This window comes from Lonchura striata, chromosome 5, assembly GCF_050655825.1.
Source record: "Lonchura striata isolate lonStrDom1 chromosome 5, ASM5065582v1, whole genome shotgun sequence".
NCBI lineage: Eukaryota > Metazoa > Chordata > Aves > Passeriformes > Estrildidae > Lonchura > Lonchura striata.
This window is the reverse complement of record NC_140707.1, coordinates 20,402,981-20,418,642: the sequence shown is the minus strand read 5'-3', so window position 1 is coordinate 20,418,642 and position 15,662 is coordinate 20,402,981. Positions and strand designations below refer to the sequence as shown.

The 15,662-nt window shown below is 49.2% G+C and overlaps 2 protein-coding genes across 13 annotated transcripts in view; both read right to left on the bottom strand.

Annotated features, from left to right (window-relative positions):
- The window catches only part of MYRF (myelin regulatory factor), a 57,163-nt gene extending 43,716 nt beyond the window's left edge, over positions 1 to 13,447 (bottom strand). For 2 of the 6 annotated variants that reach the window (XM_077784317.2, XM_085579968.1), the window contains exon 1: positions 13,222 to 13,447. In XM_077784317.2, the coding sequence (XP_077640443.2) occupies positions 13,222 to 13,447 (226 nt within the window). Of the gene's footprint in view, positions 1 to 26; positions 267 to 7,131; positions 7,880 to 13,221 lie in introns of those variants that run through there. The other 4 variants (XM_077784321.2, XM_085579969.1, XM_085579962.1 and 1 more) reach the window with 3 other exon arrangements.
- DAGLA (diacylglycerol lipase alpha) overlaps positions 7,817 to 15,662 on the bottom strand; it is a 56,652-nt gene continuing 48,806 nt past the window's right edge. For all 7 annotated transcript variants that reach the window (XM_085579974.1, XM_077784323.2, XM_085579970.1 and 4 more), the window contains one exon: positions 7,817 to 15,093. In XM_085579974.1, the coding sequence (XP_085436100.1) occupies positions 14,166 to 15,093 (928 nt within the window). In that variant the 3' untranslated portion in view covers positions 7,817 to 14,165. The remainder of the gene's footprint in view (positions 15,094 to 15,662) is intronic.

The window sequence follows — 15,662 nt, the reverse complement described above, 5'->3', positions numbered from 1 at the left end:
GGGCCGGGCCGGGCCGCCCCCGTTACCTTCAAAGAAGCGCTGCAGAGCCTCCGTCTCGTCCACCACCTCCATGGCTGGGCCATGCACGGGCCGGCCCCGGCTCAGTCCGTGCGGCTGCAGGGGGGCATCGCCCCGGCCCGGGGGGGCCCCGCCGCGACCCCCGAGCCCCGTGAGAGCGCCGAGCCCCGCTCTCAGCGCCGGGCTCCCGCTGCCCGGCGCGGCCGCCCGATGCCCATCCGAGCGCTGCCCCGCACTCGGGCTGCCGCGGCCGCCCCTCCCTCCTTCCCTCCTTCCCTCCCTCCTTCCCCGCCCCTGCTCCGCCTCCGCGCTCGGGGCACCCCCGCCGGGCCCAAAGTCACCGAAAAACAGCCGCGAGGAGCCTCCGAACTAAAGATCGGGTCACGAAAAGCAGCCACAAGCTACCAAAAGCCAGCCCCAGGTCACAAGCCACCAAAAAACAACCTCGAGTCACAGGCCACTAAAGCCCCAAAAGTGGTCACGAGCCACCAAAATCAGCCACTGAAGCCACAAAAACCAGGCACTAAAGCCCCCACAAAACCGGCTACAAAAGCATCAGAACTCTGTGCATAAAGCGCCAAATGGAGGAGGCATAAATCAGCAGGAAACAAAACAAAAAGCAGGCACAAATGAACAAAATCTGTCCAGCAAAACTGGAAAACCGGCCGCGAAACGTCAAAATTTGTGCACAAAATGCCAAAATCCCTCACAAAGCACCAACCTTCCCCTCACAAAACTACAACAGTTGTGCACAAAACAGCAAAATCTCACACAAATAATCACCCTTCCCCTCACAAAACACCAAAATTTGTGCACAAAACACCAAAATCCCTCACAAAGCACCAACCTTCCCCTCACAAAACATTTGTGCACAAAACAACAAAATCTCACACAAATAATCACCCTTCCCCTCACAAAACACCATTTGTGCACAAAATACCAAAATCCCTCACAAAGCACCAACCTTCCCCTCACAAAACACCAAAATTTGTGCACAAAACACCAAAATCTCACACAAATAATCACCCTTCCCCTCACAAAACACCAAAATTTGTGCACAAAATACCAAAATCCCTCACAAAGCACCAACCTTCCCCTCACAAAACTACAACAGTTGTGCACAAAACACCAAAATTTGTGCACAAAACACCAAAATTTGTGCACAAAACACCAAAATCCCACACAAATAATCACCCTTCCCCTCACAAAACACCAAAATTTGTGCACAAAATACCAAAACCCCTCACAAAACACCAACCTTCCCCTCACAAAACAACAAAATTTGTGCACAAAACACCAAAATTTGTGCAGAAAACACCAAAATCCCTCACAAAGCACCAACCCTCCCCTCACAAAACACCAAAATTCGTGCAGAAAACACCAAAATCCCTCACAAAGCACCAACTCCCCTCACAAAATACCAAAATCTGCCACAAACCAAAGTCACGAGGCACCAAAAAAATCAGCCAAAAGCTGCCAAAAATCCAACCACAAAGCACTCAAACCCAAGAAGAGCCCTAAACCGCCAAAAATCCAGCTACAAACTACCAAAATCTGTCCATAAACCAGAAAACAAAAAGTTACAGAGCACTAAAACATGGCCACAAGTCACCAAACGTCACAAGCTACCAAAATCCATCCAGAAACCACCAAAAAAAAACCAGCCACAAAATACCAAAATCTTTTCACACCCAGAAAGCACCAAAATTTGTGCACAAAACACCAAATATTTCACAAAGCACCAAACTCCACTCACAAAACACCAAAATCTGCCACAAAGCAAAGTCACAAGGCAGCAAAATAAGACAGCCACGAGCCACTAAAATCTAGCCAGAGATCACTGAAAAACACCCTCAAAGCACCAAAATATGTCCCCAAGGCACCCAAATCTGTCCCCAAAGTCATGACACCAAAAAAGAGCCACAAACCATCAAAAATCCAGCCACAAATGACCAAAATCCATCCAGAAATTACAAAAACCCAGTTATAAATTACTAAAAGCAGCCACAAAACACTGAAGCCGCCACAAATTACCACAATGCAGCCACAAACCAGCAAACCTGTTCATAAAACCAGCCCTGAGGCACAAAATCCAACCACAAACCACCAAAATCCTCCCAGAAATTCCAAAACCAGCCACAAATCACTGGAATCCGGTTTTTAAAAAAGACACAAATGACTGAAATCCTGGCACAAATTACAAAACCAGGAAATCCCAAAAATCCAGCCTCACATTCCAGCCACACACCACAAAACTGACTGCAAATCATCGAAATCCAGCTACAGATCTCCCTAAACTAGCCCCAAATCATCAAAATCCAGCCTCAAATCCTCAAAATCCAGCCCCACATCAACCTAAACACCAAATCCAGCCCTAAATCATCAAAATCCATCTGCAAAACACCAAACCCCAGTCCCAAATCACTAGAATCCAGCCCTAAATCCACCAAAAATTAGCTTTCAAATCACCCAAATCTGGCTCCAAATCACCCTAAACCAGCCCTAAACACCAAATCTAGCTGCAAATCACCCACATCCAGCTGCAAATCACCCACATCCAGCCCCAAACCCCCAAATACAGCCCCAAGTCACACTAAACCAGGAGCAAATCCCCCAAATCCAGCCCAAATCACCCAAATCCAGCCCAAATCACCCAAATCCTGCCCCAAATCACCCAAATCCTGCCCCAAATCACCCAAATCCTGCCCCAAATCACCCAAATCCTGCCCCAAATCACACTAAACCAGCAGCAAATCACCAAAATCACCCACAAACACCAAATCCAGCTTGAAATCACCCTAAACCAGCCACCAAATTCAGGCCTAAATCATCCAAATCCAGCCCCAAATCCCACCCCAAACCCCAACCCCTGCCCCCTCGGGGGAAGGCCCAGCTGTGGTTTGTTGTCCCCAGATGTTCCCACAATCCCCAATAATGCCCGACTCCCCCCAGCCCTCCCACCCCATAATGACTCCAATCAAATAAATAAGGGCCCGCTGGGAATAATGTCCATGAAGTTCCGAGTTCTCGGAGCGCCGGGGCCCTGCCAGCCCCAAACTGTGGGGCCTTTCTGCTGCGGGCCAGCCAGGGCACAATGAGGGATTGTCCAGCCCCACATCCCAATTGAGAAGGGCAGATTCTCCGGGATATATAAATATATTTATCCTGCTCCCACAGCTGTGCAGTGACCAATTCTTCTCCTGGGAGAGGAGGGGGATTGAGGATTGGGGACAGTAATGGGTCTATTATTTTGGGATGGAGAGAACGAGCCCTTTTTTCTCCTCTCTCTCCACATTAAGACAATTGTTATTCCCCGCTCTCCTTGTTCCTGCTCTCAGTCCCTTGTTTTGGGCACAAGCTGCGTGGGAAGGAAAGGAAATTAAGGGGAAAGGATGTCGAGTGGCAGCCCAGCCTAAACCCTGTTACATGTTTGTCCCCAATACTTTAATTAAATAAAGATTAAACCCAGCACTAAAGTCAGAATTGAACTGAATGATCCTTGGAGGTTTCTTCCAACACTGGATATTGAATCCTAGAATGTATGATTCTATAATTTAGAATCCTGGAATCATATCCCATACTTTTGTGGATTCATAACATCATCATTTGATTTCTAGAATCACATTCCATGATTCTATGATTTAGAGTCCCAGAAGCCTGGAATGGCTTGCCTTAGGAGGGAACTTAAAGCTCATCCATGGAATTCTTCAGCTGGGAATAGTCCCAGGCCATGATATCCCTGAGTCCCTCACCCTGTAGGACACTGGGAAAATCCTGTTTGGGACTCACCTTCCTTGCAGAAAGATCCCAGCATCTGAAGGGCAGATTTCCACACCATTCTGGCTCATATATCCAACATAATCGAATATCTGGGATATGTGCTTGACTGAGAGCATTCATCTTCCTCTTTCATCCTTGTCATTCCCATTCACTCCCAAAAAATCCCTTGTACTCAACTTTGTTTGCATTAAAATCCTTCTTTTTATATGGTAGGATGACTTTAACTTGGGATAACTCAAAGCATCCAGTTCCTTCCTTAATTTCCTTCTCCACTTAAGGACAGATTCCTAGAACTGATCTTGAGGGACAGGGATCATGGAATTCTGGAATTATTTGAGTGGGAAGTGACCTTAAAGCTCATCCACTTCCACCAGCACTTCCACAAGTTCCTGCCTGTGACCACATTGGACCATATAGCTGGAGGAGGATCAAAAGATTTGGGAAAGGATCCTGAGCCCAGATTTGGATCCCTCTGGATTGACCATGTTGGACTTGGCCTGGGATTCCCCCTCTGAAAGTGTAAAATCCTGTGGAGCAACTAATTTAAAATAAAAATAGGATGCTTCCCTCCTTTCCTTAAGGAAAATGTCAACATTCCCACATCCCAGCCTGTCATGAGACAGCCCTGGAGTGCCACACACCCCTTACCAGACAGGAAAATCCCCTTTGGAACAGCTCATTAAGGATTCAAATCCTCAAATTTGAGGGTTCTGCCCTCACAGAGTGGCTGCCATTTCCAGAACACCCTCCTCAGGACATATCCCTAAAGAATCTTTGCTCCTTCCCAACTTTCCTCCTTCCCTGGTGCCTAAATCAAGGTGTGGATGATCCATGTCCTTCTCACCTGAGTCTGCCTTCTGCCTCCCAGTCCTGCTCAGCTCCCACTCTTAAGGAATGCTGCCCTTTCCCTTCCCAGACCTGATTAAAGGGAAAAGACCCATTGGAGAAACACACCAAGGGAAGGAGCCAACCTTATCCATGTGGGTTGGTCCAGCTCCCTTCCTGCAGTGAGCTGGGAATGCAGCACTTCAGGGATGGACTTGTGGGATCCCCAAAGGATCCTAGAGAGTTCTGAATCCTGAAAAATCAAAGGTATTGCTTTGATCCATAGGAAGGCAGCTCCAGTGGGTCCAAACCCAGTCCCTCATTGCTTTTCCTTTCTCCTGCCCTCCACGTTTCCCACATTTCTCCCCCTTCCCAATCCCCTCCAGGTCATGCCCCCTGCAAACCCTACTCTCCCAATCCCACGTGGCTCGCCAGCAGCACGAGCCAGGAAGGGGTGGAGAGATATTACTTGGGATATTACTCATGGAAGGTGCGGCCGGGGCTCCCTTCGGCGCCAAATTTCAAAGTCCAGTTTCCAACAAAACAGTAATTCAGGAATTTCCCCCTCCCTTACCCCATCCCTCCCCACATCCCAACCTCCATCTGAGATTCCCAGGCATGACTGGAAGGATTTGGAGTCTATTTTTAACATTTTTCCAGCAGCTCTGAGCATGGACACCTCAGTCTCTGGAAGGGCGCTGGAATCATTGATCTGACTCACATGAGGCTCAGCCGAGCAGGGATCATGAATCCAGGATCATCCAATGGATATAAGATCTATTTCTCCTGGTGGGACCAGGTCCCAAAGAAGCTGCTGTGTCACTGTTGGAAATGCTGGAATACTTGGAATCTCCTACTCACATACCACCCCAATGCAGGCACAAATTTCCCAAATACCAGATGGTTTGGGTGGGAAGGAACTTCAAAGCTCATCCCATTCCATCCACTGCCATGGGCAAGGACACCTTCCACTATCCCAGGCTGCATCAAGCTTTGTCCAACATGGACTTGACACTTCAGGGACGAAGCAGCCACAGCTTCTCTGGGAAATCCTTTCCAACCCCCAGGGAAGCTCCCACCCTGCTGGAGGCGGAAGCAGAGCTCCCTCCATTATCTCGTCCTGACAGGAGACCTGTGCAGATCAATCCCTTCCTGGTTATCCATTAACTCCAAAGGGTTCGTTCCCGAGATGGAGAGAACACCTCCATTGATTTATAAACGAGTAAAGGACTATCTTCAGGAAGGAACACACATGTCCTCAGAGACCTCTGGAACTGGAAGTGCAAGCACTCAATCCCGGCCTGGAGCAGGGAAGTGTCACCCACCCACTCCTAAGGACATCCATGGAAAACCCCTGTCCACTCTGTCAGGACAAACAAGGCCACAAGAGCTGGATGTGCATTCCAAGGAAGTTCTGTAGCAGGAAGGATAAGTACAGATTGCTGGAAAATCCAAGGAGACATTGCTGAGGAGGCAGGTAAATGCAAATGCTGGTGGAATAGGCCAGGAATTACAGCTGGACCATCACCCTCAGATCACTGTTTCCTTTCCCTCTTTTCCAATGGAAATACAACCTGGAATGCTTGGAGAAACCCTGAGGAAGTATTTGTGCCATGCTGGTTTCCATTGAATTAATTAACAATTTGATCCCAGCTCTAGTTAATTAAATATTCCCATTATTTTCCCTCATTTTCTTTGTTTGCTGGGGAATGCTTCAAAAATGGTTGGAAAATTTGGGGTTTTTTTCTGTAATTCTGGATATTTTCTCAATGGATTGGAAACAACTTCTCAATAAACTGGGATTTTTTCCCTAAGGCCACCAACACACCCAGCAGACAGAGAATCTCCTTGGAAAACACGACTACATCCCAAAGGAAGGCTTTTAATAGGTTTTATAGCAGCATCCCCCACTCCTGCTGTGTCCACAGCCATACATTTTCATCCTTAAAAACTGAATTAAAGCAGCCTCTCCTAAACATGGATTATTTCATGTTTATGCAAGGATAGCAGCCAGAGTTGGATGTTTTCCTTCCCCGGGAGAGGAAGGGTTTTCAGAAGAGTCAGTATCCTTTTATGAGGCTGATATAGCTCTGGGTAGGGAAAAAAATCCCACAAAACCATCCCAAAACATTGGGCACTTCAACATTCCAGCACTTTTTATAGGCATTTTTATAGGAACTCAGTAGTTCAGCCACTTTTGAGCTCTTAATTCCCTGATAGTCCCTTCAGGAGCAGCCATAAAAACAATTCCATGCAGCCATTAATAGGATTACACACTTCCAGGCATTCCTTTTCTCCCTGGATTTTTTCTAACTGGTCAGCAAGCTCCAGGACTTCTCCTGCCCTTGTTCCCCATCCTTGTAAGCCATAAATACAGCTTTCCCTTTTCCAGAATATGGATGATATGGAATAATTCAGCTGGGAACAGCTCTCAGGCAGTGAGATCCTGCTTTACAACTCCAGAGCCGTGTCCTCTGGGACACTGGGAAAATCCCAGTTTGGACTCACCTGGCTCACAGAAGGATCCCAGCAACTTCATGTTCTTCCAAAGGGAAGATCTCCACACTGTTCAGACTAGAATATCCAATAGATTGAATATTTGAGATATAACCTTGACTGAAAGCACACATGCTTCTCTTCTATCCCTGTCATTCCCATTCACTCCCAAAAAATTCCCTGTTTGCACTAAAATCCTTCTTTTTATCAACAGGTTGAATTTAACTCGGAATAACTCAAAGCATCCAGTTCCTTCCTTAATTTCCTTCTCCACAGAAGGAGAGATTCCAAGAATTCATCTCAAGGGACAGGGATCATGGAATCCTGGAATGGTTTGGGTGGGAAGGGACCTTAAAGATCCAGTTCCATCCCTGCCATGGGCAGGGGCACTTTCCACTGCTTCCAGGACAACTTCCAGCCTGCTCCAACCTGGCCACAGGATGGCAAATCCACAACCTTTGGATGTTCCCCCAAGTGTTTTCCCACTCCAAAGGCTGAGATCCAGAGCAGAGAGAGCTGGAGAAGAAACAACCAACCCCCAGTGATTCCCTGGATCCTTCCCAAGAGCCACACACCCAATTCCTGATGTCCTTCCCACCTCTCCAACTCACTCACCACCCTTCAAGGCAGAAACCTCAGGCAATTCCCAACCATCCATGTCCAGGATATCCTTGGGAACAGTCACATACTCCAGCCATGCTTCCAACATCCATTTTATACAGAGTGCCATAGAATATACAGAAAATTTATATACATCCATGTTTCTGGAATTCGGTTATAATTAATCCGGTTCTTTCTTTACAGCGGGATTAGTTCAGATCTTTCGTACAGAGGTACAAAAAAAGTCACATGGAGAATGAAGGGCACATGAGGAGTGCTTGAGTTTCCTTGGAATCTTCATGCTGGGGCAGCTCGGAGCAGGGATTCAGAGGGCAGCATTCCCAGGATGTGCATGGGGATGCAGGATGCTGGGCTGTTTCCCCCACAGTTGCATATCCAAGTACTCCAAGCCCTGCCAGAAGCAGTGGAAGTGCCTCAGAGCTCCCTGGAAGGGCTGGTTCTCCCAAAACGGCCAAAGGCTTTAGCTCTAAAGAGGCAATTAGGATCCAGCAGGAAATGAATCCAGAGGTATCCTGCTCTGAGCTGCCCCAGCACAAGATGGGACACAGGTGACAGGCAGGAAGGGCTTTTCCAGAGAGGCAGAGCCAAAGGAAAGGGGTTTGCAGGGCTCAACATTCCAGACAGGGAGGCACAGCCCATTTCCAAATATCCCTGTGCCATTAGGAATTCCGCTTGGCGCCAGGACAGGAGCTTGAGAGTATTCCCTGGATTTGTGGAGGGAAAGGTGGGAAGCCAGAGCTGCAGGTGAGGCCACTCTGCCACCACCAAGCACTGGGGACATCCCAGGAAAGGAGTTAGGACCCAAAGGGTGTGGCAGAGTCCCAGGAAAACCCCTGCCAGCATCCCTTTGCACACAAACTTCCCAAAAGTGGATATCCCAGCAGGACAGGCCTGTGCCACCCCCACCTGGGACTTCCAGCTCTGAGCCATCGGAACTGCACCAAAGCCTGGGATGGGAAGCAGGGAAGTGGAATCCAAAGAAAAAACCAACGTCAAGGCTTGTTCCTGTGCTGCAAGGATTTTCAGGAATCAAGAGGTGAAGACAGGGAGAGGTTCCCCTCACCCCACAGGTGTGCTGGGAAAGTGGGAAAGTCGGGGCACGCAGCATGGTGTGACACAGTGATATCAAAAGGGATTGGACAGAACAAGGAAAGCAGGAAAAATTCCCAGGGAGCTTACCTTTGGAAGGGGGCTGCTCCAGAGCCAGGGAGAAACTTGGTGTGAGCTGAAGGAAATCACCTGCCTCAGGTCAAGATTTGCTTTTGGCACTTGGATACGACCTCGGGCAGCAGGGCAAAGTGGGAAGATGTGGGAAGTCCTGGCTGAGGCAGAACGGAAGAGCTCGGGAGCAAGGGCAGCTCCTACCAGGCCTTGGCCACACTTCCATCCTCCCAAAGAAGTGGAAAGTAAGGTGGGAAATGTCTGATCCCAGAAATTGGGACCTGAAGTCAGGGAGAACAAAGGCACAAGAGGTATGAACTCAAAACACATGGAAAAAGCAATGGGAATGGAGACAGCAAAGCACTTGGAGGCTGATGATGATTCCCTATGACAAAATAAGGAATTGCCCTAGTCCTTGGCTATTTGGAATTTCCAGCCCTTAAGTAGCTCCTTGGAGCTGGAAGAAGGGGAAGGACATCAAAGACTGCTGATCCAGCCCCCTTCCCATCCCTCTCTCCATCCATAACACCCCTGTGGATCTGACTGGAGAGGAAAGGACTCCCAGACAGAATCCCAGCTTCCAGCTGCAATATTCCTTCCTCTCCTTCTTCCCACAGCTGCCAAGGATGGGCAGTGATTGCCTCCAGCAGGATCCATGCAGCATTGCTTCCTCCACGCAGGAGCCATGAGAGGGAGCTTTGGCACAAGAAATGAGGCTCTTCCTGAAATCCAGCAGCTCTTCCCAAAAATCAGCACTGCACAGGCTCTGGGAACAAAGGAACAAGCCCAGTTCCAGGCAGTGCTTTCCAACTGCTTCCTTCAGAGGAATTTCTCAGCAGAGCAATCCATGCAGAGGTGTTGCTGGCATTCCCAATCTTCCCTTTCCTGCAACTGTAACAGTGCAAGCAGGGAATCACAGAATTCCAGAATCATTTGGAAACTCCCACCCATTGCCATGGGCAGAGACATCTTTCCCCAGCCCAGGTTGTTCCAAGCCTTATCCAACCTGGCCTGGAATATTTCCAGGGATGAGGAATCCACATCTCCCTTGGCAATGTTTGGATGTTACACAAAGTCTGCAGTTACAACCACTATCCCTAAACCCATTGAAATTAAATATTCCTGCTCCCATCCTGCAAAGCCAGAATGTCCTACTGCCAAGGGAAGAATATCCCAGAATGGATAAGGATAAACCCAGCATAGAGGGGAGCTCCAGCCCAGCAATTCCCAAGGCAAACACAGAAGGGCTCTGCTGCCCAATGGCAGCTCTTGGATACAGCCTCAAAACACAAATCCAAACATACCCATTCCAGCAATAATTAATCTCACCTAATTCCCATTGCTAGGAGTAATCCTGATTATTCCTATGTCCCAATTTGTAAATGAAAGTTGTGTGGATGAGTCCATGGAAATAATATTATCTGCCTGCAGGAAAAGAGCAGCAAAAGCTGGGAAAACATCAAAGTGCATGGAGCATGTGTTAGAGATACTGATCCTGTATCCCCACGCTCGGAGATTTTCCTCCTTCTTACATGCCCTTGGAAACAGATTTCCCACTTTAATCCTGCATGGGACCATCAACTATTCCTGGAATATAACATCCTAAAAGAATAGAACTAGGAATCACTGGAATTCTGTAAACACACTCCCCACCCTCTGCCAATCCAGCCCTCTGCAGAGACCAAAATACCTCCCACAAATAGGAGGCATTTTGCTTTGGAAAAAAGTTCCTAAAAAGTTCCAAGAATCTCATTTAACTGCTTTGGAGTTGTTTTCCTATGTTTCCCATGTGCTACCAAGGATGTAGAATGAGCCATCAGCACCCTGAGAGAAGGGAGGGATGATGTGGCTCCTGAAATAGGTGAGAAGAACAGGGAGCAAAGAAAAGAGAGACATTTTAGGAGGAAATGAATAGTCCAAATGGAGAAGGCAGCCCTGATGGGGAAGAAGCAATGATAAATACCAGAAAAGGCCTGGTATATCATCAGCACTGCAGGATCCTTCCCAAATTTTTGGCACTGCTGCAATGAAAGCAACAATAAAATCAATTTACTGGTGCAGAAGAGCCTCAGCTCCATTCTTCTGCCAAGAAACCCTTGGAATAGTTTGTTGTAAAGGACCTTTAAAGGTCACTCAGTCAGTCCAAGGAAGAGGGATCAGAATGGATTTTAAGGATGAAGCAAGGAATGGGTGACCTGTTGGCCAGTCTGGGATCTGAGGTGTCAGGCACTTCCAGCACTGACTCTGCACAGGTTGGAACATCCTGTTGGGAGTATCATGGGAATATCCGAAGATCAGAAGGCACAAAGCTGAAGAAGAAGCAGAAGCCAAAAGATTTGGAAAACTGGAGATGCTTCGTATTCCCAAAGACAGAGCAGGAAGAGAAAGCAGGAAGTGTACAGTACAGATGAAGGAGGTAGCTGCAGCTTCAACATTTATTTCAGCATTCCAGGTGTGCTTTTCCAGAAGGATATGGGAGACCAGCCTTTCCAAATGCCCAGATAGCAAAGGAGTGATGGGAATGGAGACACAGAATGCTGAGGATCAAGACACAGAGACATTTAAAGCAGAAATAATTCCAAGAACGTGGATTTCATTTGGGAGGATTGGGATCAGATCTGTTTGTCAACAAAAATCAGGAATTATCCACAATGGGATACAATGAGAACCTTCAAGGGGCTCTTTTGTACCTTTACTCCGTGACCTGTGGCAAGCCCAGCTCCCAGGAATTACGTATTTTCAGGTTTTCCAAAATCCAGTAATCACAGAGCAAAAAAAAATGGAGCATTCCAGACTGCTTCCTGTCAGGGCAAGGGAAGGCCATTCCTATGGGATACAGTTCCAATGGCACAAAGAAGGAAACAGTCACCCAAGGACTGAGTTTTCCAGGACACGGCAGAGGAACGTCAGGGAAGGGACTTTCTAGTGCAACATTTGAGCCATGGAACATCAGCAGGTTCCCACGGGAATCATTTTAGGAGGGAGATATCCCACTTTTCCTCACCTGGAGGCACCTCCCACCAGTAGTTCCATCTAATCCCAGGTATCCATGTCGCTCCCAGGGATAGAGATGATCCTTTTCCTTTGTGTTTTAAAGTGCTTTGCAGATCCCAAACTCTGCCTTAGTGCTAAGGGTTAATTCCTGCTGGGAATAAGGGCAGGAATGAGCTCCTTATCCCGACTCCTGGACCAGAAGGGGAGCTAGCCCGCTAGCCCCAGCCTCCCTTGCCCCTCAGCTCCCCTTTTCCCCTCAAACCTTCCTAGATTTTTGTGCGTATTCCTGAAAAATCACCTCAGTAGTGTTTCCTGAGTGCAGGAATTCCTCTTTACCATGTGCTGTGCTCCTGAACCATCTGCTCCCTGCTCCTTTTTTAAGGACCTACAAAAACAAAAAGAACTTCTGGTTGCTCAGAACAAAAGGATTTTTCCTTCTCCAAATCCCTCTGAATCCAGAGGGGCTTCCTCCCTCTGTTTCCGCTCAGGCAAAGGTCACCTTTGGAACCTTAAACCACAGGGATTATGTTTTCCTGGCCACTTGAAGCACTTCTGAAGTCTCTGAAACAGGTAAGGAGCAGGGGCTGGAGCATGCCACGCTGAATGCAGTGGGATATCAACACTTGGACCCAGAATCCAGTGGAATTCCATGCACCCAGGATTATTTACATCAATGCACACTGGTTATAAAGTGCTCAATGGCATTGGACCCCACTGGCTCCCAGGAAGCACAGCCCTAACCCATCCCAGCACTTCCACAGCCCACAGGGAGACCAGGAAGCCTGGGATTTGCCGGGAGCTGAGCTCCTGGAAAGCACAGCATCCTCCTACAATGGAAATAGCACTGCTAAGGAGGGGCAAAGGAAGCAACCACATAATTCTAAGGAAGTTAAACCAGGAATTCCTTTTCCAGGGAGGAAGGATGGAGCTCTGGGGAGAGCCATCAGTAACTGCTGAGCTTTGACGGGGAGTAGTGGCAATTCAAGGCCTTTTCCAGGTCCCAAAAATGTTTCATTTCCTAGGATAGGTAGTTTTCCTCCTGCTCCCATCATTGGAAAACCTGCCCGGAGAGGTGCAGCAGGCTCCTCTGGGCCCGGAGGCTCAGGTAGTTTTCCTAACTTGCTCAAACTTTCCTATATAGAATTGTGCAGGTGGGGAGAGGGGGCAGGTGGTTACCCCCAAATCTAAGCCACTTGGGAAGCGGGGGGCTTGGAATTCTGCCTGCCCATCCTCTCTTCTCTCAGTCCCCAGAGGGAACAGCACAGGAAGGAGAGGATGACCATGGATTTTCCTTCGGGAAAGCCTCCCTGTTTCCTTAATAAATACCTTCGAACCAGCTTAGCAGCTCTGTAAACATACAAGAGATTGCAACCCTGGGAAAAAGTCCATATTTTCCCTGAATTCTCAATGACAGAGGCTGGCACTGATCCACAGATGCTGCATATTGGGTGGTGTGAGGACCCTCAGGGATCCAGGAGAGAGACTTCCAGACTCCACAGGGGCCTGGGAAATAATGCCAGGTGCATTTTGCAGTTGATCCATCCACATCCATGCAGCTCTGAGATGAGAATCCTTGCAGTCCCACAGGAATGTCACCAGGTTGGAGGGGGTCCAGGGAACTGAGGAGTGATGGGGGTGATATCCAGGAGAACTTTCTGCCAAAGGCAGAGGGATTGGGCTCTTGAGAACAGCGTCCTTCCCTCTGAGGAGTGCTCAGGGAAGAGAAACCATGGTGCCAGCCCCATTCCTGCTGCGCCTGGCCGGGAAGGGGAGACTGGATTTGGGGGGAATACAGCCCCAATGGCTTTAAAACAGGAGTGTCCTACAAAAGCAATCCCCATGGAAGTGTGCCGAATTGGATCTTGGGCCGGATCCGTGGTAGTGCAACAGGGCCCAAAGTCTCAATCCGCTCATTTCCCAAAACCACCGGCTCGGTCCCGAGGAGAGTGATCTCACCCGGCTCCCTCCTGCTTCCATCTATCCAGGTATCTCACTCCCAAACTCAGCAGGTGCCCCAGGGCAAGGAATCTGCCTCTGGAATGAGACAGGCTGAGGTAGGGAACTTTAGTGCCTCAGACCCTCTCAGGCCCCGTGGGGCAAAGCTTCTCCCAGCTCCAAGCACAGGATTCCAGTACAATCCATCCTCCAGACACCACCACTGGGTCACCCCAGAAAGGATTTTTCCAGCTGTCTCCTCTGATCCCAACTGCCCGATGACAGCCTCCTCCATGGATTATCCCACTTGGATCATTCCACCCCTTTCCCCTGCACTAAAGGGCCGAAATCATGAGGTCGTCCTGCTTGGCAGGGCTGGTTACATGTCCGGAGGGGGTGGAAGTCCGGATTTTATCCGTGGCCAGGCATTCCTGGCTGCTCACACCCGTGGGAGTGATATCCATGAGTTCTCCGGATGAGCTAAGGGGGAAGGAGGGTGACACGGAGATTCCCGACGAAGGATCCGTCGAGCCCGCGAACAACCTCGGGGGCTTTGGAACTAAGTTGGGCTCGTACTGTGCCCTCAGCAGGATCTCCTGGTCGCTGACGGATTTGGGCATCTCCGCAAAGTCGCTGGAGCTGTCCGACACCATCATGCAGTAAATGTCCTGGAAGGAGCTGCTTTTGCTGTCCAGGTTGAAGAGGCTGTCAATGAACTCGGCGAATTCCAGCACCTGGGGACTGGGAACGTCGGCCAGGCGGCCGTTGTGGAGCGGCGGCTCTTCCCGAGGGGACGAGGACGCGCGCTCCCCGTCGCTCCCGGTGCCCTCGGCGCTGCAGCGGCGCTGGGGGGTGGTGCCGCCGCTGTTGAGGACGTTTTCCGGAGGCTGCGTCTCCTGGGAATGCTTGGAGAGGCTGTCAGCAGCCAGCAGCTCTGTCCGGGAGCTGAGGGATGGGTTTTCCTCAGGGATAACGGGGTCTATATAAAAGCAGTGCGTCTCGTCCTTCTCCATGACCGCATGGAGGCTGGGGGAGCCCCGGATACTCCGGAAACCAGAGGAGCGCCGGGAATCGAAGCTGTAGATGGATTCGTTGTCTGAGAGGCTCTCCATGGTGGCCAGAGGAGCACGGCGGTCCTGGAGCTCCACGGAGAGACGTTCCTTAGTGTCCAGGAGAAGCAGCTCCACGGGGTCCTTCTGCACGGGAGAAAGTGGCTTTGTCTCATAGAATCCCTCCAGGCTGATTTCTGAATGGGATTTGCTCCTACAACAGGAAACAGAGAACATGAGGCTGCAGAATTCCAGAACACCTAGAGGATCCAAGGGTTCCTCACACTGCTCCTTCAAACAGAGGCATCCACAGCTCCGAGGAATCTCTTCTCGCTCCATCCTCCCAGCTGGAAATATCACAAATGGATTCTCCCTATGCAAACTCCAGTTCTTGCTCTTCTCCCTTTTTTCCTGGCTCACTAAATCCTTCTCTCCTGTCCAGAGAGGCTGTAGACTATCCCTGATGGCGTTCCAGGTTGGACGGGGCTTGGATTAACCTGGGCTGGTGGAAGGTGTCCCTTCCCATGTCAGGGCCTGGAACTGGATGATCCTTAAATCCCTTCCAAACCAAACCGAATTTGGCTCCAAGTTTTACTTTGGGAAAACCCCATCTGTCTGCATTAGGAAAAAAAAGGGAAGTCTCTCCCATACCTTTTCCTGACCTTGCTGCAGTCAAATTCCTAAGCAACACAAGGGACTTTTCCCCCTGACATTCCTCAAGACATCCTGAAGCTTTAATTCCCACACAGGTCCATGGATCTGTCTTTCCCATAAACATGGATC